Genomic DNA, 13,585 nt, shown 5'->3' on the forward strand with positions numbered 1-13,585 from the left:
AGTTCGCATTGGCATTTAACATTAGACACCTCATTGGATCGTTAGATAGATAGTTGGTAGTGCAGGTTGAAATTAAAAATTAGTTTATAACTTAAACTTTACGTTAAATAAATATTATAGTTTATTTTGCAATCTGAAATTATGAGATACAAAGTATAAATTAAAAAGTGAGCATACATTTTCAGACATAAATGTATAGCTATATAAAATACAAAAAAAAACGAAGGGGATAACAATCGTTGTATAAACATAAGACCAAAATTGAGACTAATTTTTTAATAAAATTGTGACTGATTTCTATATTCTGTCAATCAATTCAAACTGTATGGACTTCTAAATAACTAAGGTGTAGTACAAAATAGACCATACTAAAACAATAAAAGAATGACATCAATAAAATTGAACTATCAAATTCAAAATAGGTTTGTTAATGGTTACCCAAACTTTTAAATCAGTGAAAACTGTAAATGGCCAAAACATAAATATAGAGAATAATATACATAGTACAATACAATTTACGTATATTACATTTAACTGTTTAAATATTTCAGTGTTAATGCTCCCTCAAAATTCGACCATCATAAATTGTATAATATTACTGTTTTATTTCTTAATGAGTCGTATAAATGATTATGAAAACTATATTCCTTCATACTTGATAAAATTAACGGCCAACTTATTCTCATCAACTCACCAACAAGCAGTATAATAAATATCCACTTACATGTTATTATAATATTAAATAAAAAGCTGTATGTACAGTTTTGTACAATTCTATTTGTATTATTTTTAAACTGAATTAATATTACTAAATAAGCACAACATACACATAACCCCATTTCAAATTGTTGAAAATTAACTTTGATCATAAAAATAAGACATAATTAAATATTATAAACGTAGTTCGTAGTTTTATTTAATATTAAATTTATTATAATTTAATTCAAATCTTTACATAAATCGATGATTTATATAATATGATTGTAATAAAATTCTATGAAGGTGTAGTTTCTGTATGTTATTGAATTGAACTATTTAGAAAATAATATGATAAATTCTTCCAAAAAGGAAGACATGTTAAGTACTTAATTATATACATTATCATGAACTAATTATTGTTAAGTTTAATACATTTTATGTATAAATTATAATTTTATTAATTTTTCAAAATGTTAAATATTAATGCTCTATAATTTTCTATTATACTACATTAAAAACAGCTGATACTATAGTGGGTGTATTTAATGTGTTATATGTTTCATTTTTAAAATAACGATAAATAATCATATAAAAACGATTATAAACAGAAATTAGTTAAAATTGGTTGATTATAATTTTAGTCCTTGGGCTAAAAAGAAGCACTCCTCGTATCCCAATAAGTATTCAAATTAGATATTTAAAATAACAACAAATTAAAACTACGAAATAAATACATTTTCAATTCATTAATAACCTAAATTGCATATAATATATAATTTAAAAAATACTTATTGTACAGTTGCCAAAAAAACAAAATATGATGCTATCAAAAAATGATTTTAGAATATAGGTACACAATGTTTACACCTGTCACAAATTTCTGATCTACTCATTATTACAGCAGATATTTAATTACTATTGTGCTATTACACATAAATTAATTGAAGTTATTTCTTTTTTTATTAATTTTATTTAACTGATGTAAGAATATACAAAAATTATAAACTTGTTTTAAATACTTTTAGATAAATTATTTTAATTTAAGACTCAACTCTTCGTATTACACAAAAATGTGTGTATTACTTTCAAAATATGATATCCAGACCTCTCTAACGTACTTTGAATATTTTGTTTATGTAACACAATATTTTATACATATTAATTTCATATTTATATTATTACTAGAATATAAATTTTAAAGTGTATAATTGTATACATTATTTTTAAAATTGAACTCAAGTTATTTGTATAAATATTTAATAATTTAAGTTAATATATATTTTACATCATACTATAGGTATTCATAGATGACAAAAATATGGTATTTATGATATCTAATCAAATTATGTAATTTTATGATACAAAATATACAATAACAGTCAAACAATTTTTTTAAACTTTTGTAGCATAGCTGTTAAATATATTTAATTCATATTTTAATAAACTTTTGAACGTATGTTGTGTAGATCATAATTTTATTAAAGTGATTTTAATTTTATCTTATTTTTGATTTATTTAACTTAATATAAAATATTCTTATGAGTGGTATAGATTCAATTATATACAATCTATATAGTTCCCTAATTAAATAATAAATACTAAATTTGTTTGTTATAGCTACTCGTATAATAAATATGATTAAAGAAATTTTTTTATAATTATTATTAATTTGAATTAATTGTGAGTACATATAAATATGAGTAAAATAATTAATGGCTTTTAAAATATACCTAACCTATAAAAAAAAAATTTTAGTAATAACTTATAAAGTTATAAGTATTTTACAAACTAACTGAATAACTAGCACTCTATTTTAATCTTATAATCATTGAACTGTAATAGGTTATATACTGGAAGATAATAAAATAAATAAATACATAAACAAATAAAAAAAGTTGAAAAACATGAAAGTTATTTGTACTAACAAATTTCAAGCTTATAAATAAAAATAAATATAAATAAAAACAATAATGGAATGACAATTAAAAATACAATGTATGTATTTAAAACAAAATATGTATTATTACTATTGAAAATATTAAAATTATCATACTTATTTTTTTTAATTGCTATTCATATATTATGTGTATTATAATATGATGTGTAGGTACCAATATAAAAGTTATTTTATAATCAAAACTTACACAGCATACATGTAATATGTATGCATGATATATATAATTCATAATTCAGCATGAAAATTTAAAAAAATAGTTGTTTATAAATTAAGTATAATCTACTTTGTATATTATTACTCGCATACAATAAGCAAAACTTGATGTGATATTTTTGAAACTAGTTTTAATCAGTTAGTTTTTATTTGTATCGTTTTTCAATACATTTAATTAATTTGATTAGTTTTTAGTTTAAAGTATAAATATATTCTTACTTAAATAATTGATTTATTAGTTATAATAAAGTCTATTGACGAATAACAAACTTTAAGCTAGGATATAAATTATTTCATAAAAATTATAAGTATTAAGTACTTATAATATTTTTATCTTTGTTTAAAAAAAAAAATACTTGATACTTATAATACTAATTAATATTAAATTATTGTCAAACATATTTCATTATTGTTATGAATTTTTCTAATTTCTAGTTTTTTTTTTTTATTATAAGATATAAAATATTAAATTTCAATAGGATTATCATATTATAATAATAATTCTATAAGAAAGCAATTTAATTGGGGTTTTTCAAGTCATTTTAAACATACCTAGTTTATTATTTTATCACTGTTTTCACTTATGTGTTTCGTTTTTAGTTTTATTATGTTTTTGTTACAATTATTAATATGTTGTTATATCTAATCGAATTATATTTAGTTTAAAATATAACGAAGAAGAATTGTATATGATCAAACTAAGTTTGCTTGGTTAAAATTACCCATACAAGTGATGTGATTGATTTCGTTTGAAATTATTTGAATAAAAACCTTGTTTCAGTTTACTGACAAATTAAATATAAAATATATTCATTAATTATGCATTTAATGAGATGGTGAAATATTTTTGATCTACTAAATTATTAAATACCCATACGAAAATGAAATTTTTTTTTAAATTATCATTACCTATTCTACTTCTTGCTACTTGGTCATTAGCATTACATAAATTTACATTATCATAATTATGTATTTTCGTTGAGAAAATTATGTACCACCAATGTAAATGAAAATGTTACATAATGTTATTATAAATTTATAATATAAAACCATGTTTGAATCTTTATTTATTAAAATGGCTGTCCTGTTCAAAGGAATTTATCATATTTTATTATTTATTTGTATATATTTTTAATTATTCCATTTTTTTGTTTTGGTAAAATATTTATTTTGTTTATTCAAAAGTAAAAATGTATTTTAACTTCGTCATTTAAAAACTGTTCGGTTATAAATATTAAATAAATATTAAATCCTACTACTCAGATATTATGTTAATGTAATTGTTAATTTAAATATTTTTATAAAAACATTAAGAAAAAAACAAAAGATTAGGAAATACATTCGAGGAGAATAGTATTTTATTTCAATTTTCTTTTTTTTTTTTACTTACTTATTACTTATTAGTGATAAAAATGTTTTATCTATACTTTGATTTATTAATTATGTAATAATTGTTCTTGTGTCGTACCTATACCTAAATAGCTAAGTTTAATAAATATAATGTTTATATAAACCTGTAGAGACTTTGTTACCATATCTTAAATTATAATAAAATACATTTTCATTTATTCTCATTTTTATCCTCTTGATTCACGAATCAAATGAAATTTATGTGATTTTATTTATCAACATTTTTAACGGTTTTGTTTCATAGTGAATTTTTAATTTTAAATATCTAAATCTATACTATTTTTCTGATCTCTTACATTAAACTCAGTTAAGTTCTTAGTATTAATAATTTTAAAAACATAGTTATTTTTGTAATAATTCTTTTTTTTTTTTATAAGACAATTTTTATCAGTTTCTATTATTTATATATTTTTTAAATTTTAGAATTAGAAGGAATGTCCACAACTATCACTCAACAATGTACACATTTCTATCGAAAATGTAACCAAATACCTTGGAGTATATCTTGACAAAAGATTTACCTGGACCCAACACACCAAACTTAAAAGAAAACAATCTAACACACGCCTACATTTTTTTCGTCTATTACTGTTTCCTTCAATGAGTTTAAAAATAAAACATTAATTTACAAGACAATTATTACTTCTCTTTGGTTATATGCAGACCCGTATTCAAGAGAGGACTCGGAGGGACGATTGCCCCTGGTGGCAATATTAAAATTAGTTTTAGGGGCGGCAAAATATTGAAATGGTCAAAAATGTAAAATTTATTTGTAGCTCATTTTACCTAATACGTATAATAATACAAAAATATAGTATAAAATATAATAATATAATTACTCCAAAATAGATTTTTAATATACCTAATAAAGTTTTTATTCGTTATCAACTCGAATATAATTATTTACTACTACAATTGTATTATATCAATTGATTAAAATATTTTTATTTTTATTATTTTTATTTTTTGGTGAGGGTGGAGAGGGCGGCAAACTGTATGTTGTCCCTGGTGGCAATATTTGTAAATACGGGCCTAGTCATATGGTATCCAAATCTGTGGCCAAGCCAAATCATTTAATATAAGACCTATACAAGACTCCCAATCGATATGTCTTAGACAAATAATTGGAACCCCATAGTATATGACCAACGACGAACTACATAAGGATCTACATGTCTTAACAGTCAATAAATTAGCAACTCGACACCATAAAAAGTTCTACTCAAACTCACATTCAATCTAAAACCCTTGAATTTCCCGTATGTCCTCTATAACCATCTCCAGCAACCCTCCAAGGAGATTAAAAAGAAAACAGCCAAAAGACGTTCTTGCCTAATAGAAAAAAAAGAAAAAAATCGATCTCTTCACATGAACCCACCAAATTAAGCAGGATAGATACTATTGATGGACGGTTCTCCCCCCCCCCTCAAGCCAACCAAGTCGTTTTTATTATTACTTTATTATTCAATTTACTTATTGTACTTTTCTGTATAGATTCTAAATAAGCTTTAATAAAAAAATAAAAAAATAATTTTAAGACGTACTATTCATTAGGTTTAATCGGTCGGATAAATTATACGATTTATTTATCTAATCATTATTATAAAAACAAGATGTAGCATAAATTAATTTTAAATATTTTAAATAATTTAAGTAGCAACAAATAATTATCGCGCTTTGTCAAATTATAAAATAAAAGTAAATCTAACTTTATTATAACACTTTCTAGTGATATTTAAAACATTCAGTTATTTGTTCATTATAAATGTGACTATAATTCAACATTTATTAGTTATATAATTAGAATTTAGTACTAAAATTTTATGACTAAATAAATTAGATAGTTTAATGATAATCGAAATTTAATTATTTATATATTAAAAACTTCTTATTTATTATTAAATACTAATATTAATTATCAGTACCTTGAATATGCATTTTATGTATACCTTAGTAAAATTATAATTAAAAATTTTGCATATAATTCTTACTATTAAATATTAACGAGCATTTTAAAGTAATACATATCCATAAAAGACAACTCTGTTTATGGGACAAATTTTAATAAAACCGAAAAATGCATGGTATTTATAGAGATTACACTTTAAAGTTTTCAAGTAATCGCCCATGCTTATAACGACTATTTCGTATGGAACTATTGTAATAATAATATAGTTGGTACCTATATATACAGATGTGCGGAAAATGTTTCAATGGCAATAACACGTGTAGGTATTCGTTTTTTCATTGAAAAACCTTTCAAACTATTTACAATTTTAATACGCATCATGAAGACAATATTGCACTACAGAACCAATAGAGGGGAGACAAACGATAAGCACCATCACGTATGTCATAGGTAGTGTTATCAAAAATACTTCCGGTTATTACGTAAACTGTGCTCCAGCCTAATAATAATAAATAATTAATGCGCATTTAAAATGAACGTCAATAAATATATTACTTTAGAAGAAATACATTGTGAAATATGTAAAATGAGTTAAAAATGTTATGTGACATATTATGAATGTAATTCACAACGGGATATTACTTGTTAGTGGACCTGTTGTCATATTTTCGATTATATCATTTTACCTACTACTATACTTAAATACGGTGTTATATTATAATTTCACGGAAACTCCGTTTTCACGATACAATTTCAACTGGAGTTATAATACTATGTAATGATATCCATACAATAACGACAGTAATTGAATTATCTACAGAATGATTTATATACTGTATTCTTTATTGGAAACTTTGAATATAAAACGAGCCCAACAATTATTGTAGCTCGAGTATTATTTTGAGTAAGAAAAATATCCATGGATAAAAATTGAAAAATTATTGGTACCTGTCTAATAAACAGAAATATCGAAACTACATACATAATATTACTTATTTATTCACGTAGATTTGCAATAAAAATTATATTATTACAATATTAATTTGATGAAATGAGTTTGTTTAAAATTTGAGAAAATCGAGAGTATTTACATTTCATTTAAAATCTAAGATTACTATAGAAATCATATTTATAAAAAAAAAAAAAATACTATTTGATTTTTTAAGCAGTATACTTAAAATAATATAGCCTATTTTATCGCACAACGGTCAATGATTATAATATTTGATCTGCAGTGGTCTGTATGATGTAATAATTATATAACAAAAAAGCGTGCATGATATATTATCATCTCGATATCTACGTCTAGATCGACCTACTTACATTTTAATAAGAATTTGTAAGTTATTGAATAATCCCAAAAAACTGTTCTGTACGTGGCAGTATTCCGTAACACACCAACGCTACTAGCAGTTGTAAAACATTTAATCGTACATTCCTACTTAATAACACGGGGCAGGACACCACCACGAGGTGTCTGTAAGACCTGAGATCGTATAGCTCTACAAAAATACGCATACGACATAAATCTCGTTGCGTTTGAAATTGAAAATGACACGAGAAACGTACGAGAAAATATTATCGTTTGCTCGCATGAACCGCGATCGTTTGTACCTGAAGGATCTCGTCGTCGTCGGTGTTGTTGAAGTCAATGAATTCGGTGCTGTTATCGGCGCATATCGGAACGTTGGCGCCCGATATGTTCCGGCACATCTCGTACCTGTACACCGCGGTGTCCTCGAGCACGGTGGGTACGTCAACGGTCGGCTTCATGGTGATGCGAGGGCGTCCGTCTTATCGCAGGGGAGATGGAGGTCGGTATTCGGGATTAAGGGACGAGGCGCGACGATGAGTGGGGACGACCTTCAGATAATATGGCAATGGTCAATTTAACGAATCATCGACGGACGGGGGGTCGGTGACCAGTGCGAGGGCGGCGACAAGGGACGACGACTGCGACGGGTTCGCGCGACGTCCGTGCCGTGTCTCTTCTCGCGCGAAGATTGTCTCGACGAGCAGCCCCAGCGCAGACAGCGTCTAGCGGTGGCGCGGCGTACGCGTTTGGCGGTGCGCGGCGACAAACTGCCGTGGTTCTTACTCGGCACCGCGCGACGAACACGCATCGCGCGGTGATCAGACGCGACGAACACCTCGCGCACGCCCCGTCCGCGGAAACCATGCCCTATCCCGCTCATCCGAAATACCGACTGTCCACCTACCCATCACATGGTCGAGTAGCAGGCCCAGCGGGGGCTCACGCCGCCGCTATGTATATACATACGTGTATAATCTACCCACGCGCCGTGACGATCCCTCACACGGCCCACCCCATCTCACACGTTTTCGGACACGCACACGCACGCTGGCCTTTCGTTGTCGGGCAGTATGTAACGTTGTCACCACCGCCATCACACGATATTCATACGCAAATGACGACGGCGACAGAAGCACATAGCCTTTTTTTCGTAATGTGGACCCGTTAACTGTGCTCACAATATGATAATGATATATAATACCTAAGCGAATTTCGACGACGGTGAAAATGTATGCTAAGTGTTTGTGTATCACGGCGTGACTGAAAACAGTTATTGCTCGGAAAGTTCATTTTTTAATCGGTATTTTTTTTTTTTTTTTTTTTTTTTTATTGAAAGAGAGTGAGAGGGAAATAATTGAAAGCTATATTTAATTTTATCGTGTCTATTCCATTCGCTTGCACCCATAGGGTCCAGTACTATTCACTGGCGGATATTTTTGATTAAAAATATACTAAAAAAATGATCACAGATAACAATTGCTTTTATTCCCGTACATAAGACAAATAAATTAAAGACATCATTAAACTTACATAATTCATCGTCTATTGTTTTCAATACTTCATTTTTGACAAAAAACTCAAATCGATATTTTTAATTTGAATCAATTAAAATCGTATACAGCTCAGTTACCTTAGTCTACTACATTTATATATACACGAATATTTTGTTTTAAAGAAACGATTTTGGCCTAGTTTCAAATTTCAGTTGGACATACAGTTATTGTATACTGATGAAAACGCTAAAACGAACTAAAAAAATCAATTTTTTTCTCAGTTAAAATGACTGGGGAGCAATGTCGTCATTAGGTTTTTTGTCTTTTAGTCAAACAACTAACAATTATTACAGTGTTTTTACGGCTTTATAGCAAAAATAACAATTACAGTATATTTTACTATGGAACAATAGCTTTCATTAAAATTCTAAAAAAAAAATATACAAAACATATTTTAACTTTAGTCTATTGATATTAATCATTATCTTAGGTAGAATGATGTTTCATACAATTTTTAATATTATTAAAAAAAGTTACTGCGTCATTTTAGTGAACTTCCTACTTATATTTAGAAAATACAAATATTCGTTGAGATTGACAAATATATCGTGTACCGATAAATCGGCCCTTATAAAAGAATACGAGCCCGTCATGAGAATATACATTACCTACACGTGAACACTATTAATGATAGTATTTTACTCGGGACACATGAAAAATGCTTTCTACAGTGCCACCTTAAACAAAATAAACTATGTACTAACGGTTAATGTAGTAAAATATATACGCATATTTTGACGTTACAATGTCACAATACTTTTTTGTTTGATGAGACTGTTGATCATAGAGTAACGAAAAATTGTTACTATATTTAAAGTTTTTAAATTAGGTAATCTATTTGCTTTCATATCATTGTATTGTTATTGTGTCCGTTGAATAATATGTTTGAGTATAAACAATTCGTGGCAAAGACTTTGGACAATACGAAGGGACAGGTTAAAGTATCCCATTAAGTTAACAGTGTCTTGTAAATCAACCCGACTTTGGCCACAATAATTAATAGAAGTAGCCTAAAATTTTCAATTGAAATGTTTAGAAATTGCAAAAGGTGTTTTTTAGTAAGAATTTAGAAAATTTATTTTTAATTATACGAAAATATTTGCACATAATAGGTATTATCATGATATTTATCTTATTAGTACCAAAAAAAAAACATTCTTTGTAGATTTACAAAATGACATGGAAAGTTAGACTTATAATTATACTACTACTGTATCATAATTCTATAGTTACTATTTATTATTGTAATACAGTAACCGAGTGCGACAGTTGTTGTAGTACAATTGTCTCACATCTAAAATAAGATGGAAGGCAGGTGCCTCCTAGAGAATAGGTGCTAAGAAAGTATTAGATAAGGTAAATAACTAAGTATTTCGTATTTATAGACAATATATTATAATTTTAATTTTAATTAGAATTAACAATTATAGTTAATATTAATTAACTAAACAAGATAAAACCATTTTATCAATACAGATTAAACCTAAAATCCTTTTGGTATAAGTCACATAAATGATTGCACTGCGATCATATAAGTTAAGACTTTAATCCATAGAATATATAATAGAAACTCCAAATATTTCGTATTTTTCATGTTTATTGAAAAATTTAAGAAATATTTATAACCAAATATAATTTAATATTTAATAGCTTATAAAATTATACATTTATACAACCGTACAATATACTTAACCAATTAAAATTGTATTACTCGTAATAAGTAATAAGTAAGTAATTAAATTAAACAAACTATAATCACTGTTAGATTTACATAATAGTAAAAGTATAAATGATATATACCTTATATGAGTTAAAGACATCATATTAATAAGTACATATTTGAAATTTGAAATCAATCAATAATCATCAATCATCTCATTAAAAAATAATTTAGATTGGAGCACAGTTTATTATTTACTGTACAATACAGCTTGTACAGGATGTTTTTAGAAAGTGTCTATGAAAACAATGAGTAATTAGTTTCAGTTTTTTTTTTTTTTTTTTTAATGCCATATATGCACACTAAATAAAAATTTTGATTATTTTATGAACACCTCATACGATATAAACAAATATAATATCAGCAACAGTAAAACAATACAATATTTATACGTAGGCACGTAGCATTAGTTATATTATATTATAAATTATTACAGTTGAATATAAAACCAATTTAAAAATTTTTGAATACTCGTGTATTTAATTAGTAAGACAATCGGCAAATAATCTATTACCGTTTTCAATATGTGTATAAACTAAATAAACTACTATTTTAATACTAAATCGATATCTTTATCACCTTAACGTATTCTTAAAAATTGACAACGATAGTTAAATCATAGAATTCATTATAATATTATATACGGCTAAAACGTATTATAATGAAATAGTGCATGAGAGAAATCAGAAGTGAAATTTCAATATTGTACACGCTATAATATATTACACTTAAACGTTTTATTAATTATAAGTATGAATAGGAAAATTAACTTAAGTTTTCATTCATTTTTAAATTAAAGTTATTATAAATGATTAAGATAGTTAAGTTTATACATTTTTTTTTACTTCATTTAGTTACAAATTATAAATAATAAAATATAAGTTTGTTCAATATTTCATAACTTAATTGGTATTTTAAGCTTTAACTTATTAGTGCTCTATACCGTGATATGTGGGTGCAGGTACATGTTACTGTACAAGATAATTTGATCTTTCGATGGATACACCTTCAAAACCTTAATCGTAATCCCTACGTATTAAATCATTCTATTAAACATACTCTTACCTTTGACGGTCGTGTATAGCAAGTTCGTAAATCAATAACGGTTTGGAAATCATTATTATTATTTTATTTTTTTTTTGGCAAACAAAAAATCACGATTGTATTGTACCTTTATAAAATTCCAAAAAATAAAAAATAAAACTATGGAAAAAAGAGCGAAATTATAAACAACTTTGTAAAATTAAATATTATAAACGCACAACTCGGTTCGTAGAAAACAGCCATCTTCAACCATAAATCGTTAATCGTAAAAACTATTATCTCGGACGTCTGATTCAAACGTTGTAAAATCTTTTTTTTTATATAATATCTTTGCGAAAATTATTATTGTACCGTAGAAGTACCAACTTGCGTTAACGTAATGACTATTTCAGTTGGTATAATTATTTATTGAAATTTAGTTATCGTTTCGCGGTCAATAATCATCGCATGGCTTTTACCTATATATTATACAAGCGTAGAACTAGAAATCTGAAATAGTTGTGGGGGGAGTACGTTTTTTTTGGAAAAATTACATTTTTTAAACTAGTGCATAATAGATATTAAAATAAAAATTGTAAATAATATTTTATCATAATACTAACAATTTTTATTTATGTTTTTAAATTTACATATCTGAAGATTTATAATAAATAATATTTTCAAATTAAAAAAAAAGGGCAAACTAGACCAACCTGGGTCCACGCTTGCATAAATGGTCATATAATAATAATAATAAAATATAAAATAACATAATAGTATGTACGAGTATAGGTACTTCATATTATACCACGGTTATTTATTGATTTTTCCTTTAAGCTGGATTCATAGTTATGTCGTCTATCGTGTCGAGTTCCTTGTATTGTATTCTGATTTGCTATTTTAATTATAGTATAATTCATTAATCAAGATCTACTAGCTTTGGTATTTCACACATTCCGTGGACGCCATCTCGTTTTTTCACTGTACTCATATGATGCCATGTGGTACATCTAACTATCTAATCAAATGATTTCAAGTAAATATCAATTTGAATTCAATAACAAAACATAAAACATGATGGCTGTAGCTGTACAATGTATAGTCACAATACAGACCCGACAACTTAGCTCGTTTATTAAAACACGAATAATTTATATTTTAAAGTAATGTTTTAAATTTAAAAGTAATGATAATATATTATTAGTGAATTTATAAAATGGTTTTAAACAATCTTTAGTTTATTGTAGTATTTATTGAATATTTTTTTATATTTAAAAAAAAATAATAATAAGAATTTGTGACTAATGATTAGCAAAGACTATTGAATATAATAATAAATACAATAAAATATGAATGAACTTGCATTAAATTGTCATGTATACTTATGTAGGAAAATAATTTAAAAATATCTCAACTAAAAGTATTAATATTATTAATGAAATTTAATTAAAAAAGAGTTAAATAATAACATAGAGTCATAATAATAAAAAATATTGAAAATAGTCCAAACATCTTTAGAAAACAAACTGTTACTTAATTAATTATTTTTTTCTATCTCAATTCTTATTATTGTCTGTCTAGCAGAGAAAATATTTCAGTATTTAAATACTGATAACATCATTTGAAAAATTGTATAACTATGCTTTACTCAATTTAAATTTTTTTAAAAATGATTTAATCACTAATAATGTTAAGAAAAGAACAGCAGTTATGAGAATATTATTTTATTATTTTGTAAATAAAATAATACATAATCAATTATAATAAAATTTGAATGAATAAAATA

At 25.8% G+C, this 13,585-nt stretch overlaps 1 protein-coding gene across 3 annotated transcripts in view; it reads right to left on the minus strand.

The window, feature by feature from the left end:
* The window catches only part of LOC112593138 (allatostatin-A receptor-like), a 189,788-nt gene extending 181,511 nt beyond the window's left edge, over positions 1–8,277 (minus strand). For all 3 annotated transcript variants that reach the window (XR_003114582.1, XM_025337445.1, XM_025337446.1), the window contains exon 1: positions 7,803–8,277. Coding sequence is in view for 2 of the 3 variants with exons in the window: in XM_025337445.1 (XP_025193230.1) it covers positions 7,803–7,961 (159 nt within the window). In the remaining variant the exon portion in view is untranslated. The remainder of the gene's footprint in view (positions 1–7,802) is intronic.
* Between the last annotated feature and the right edge of the window lie 5,308 nt (positions 8,278–13,585).

This window comes from Melanaphis sacchari, unplaced genomic scaffold (genome assembly GCF_002803265.2).
Source record: "Melanaphis sacchari strain LSU unplaced genomic scaffold, SCAv2.0 Contig1_pilon_pilon, whole genome shotgun sequence".
Classification (NCBI taxonomy): Eukaryota; Metazoa; Arthropoda; class Insecta; order Hemiptera; family Aphididae; genus Melanaphis; species Melanaphis sacchari.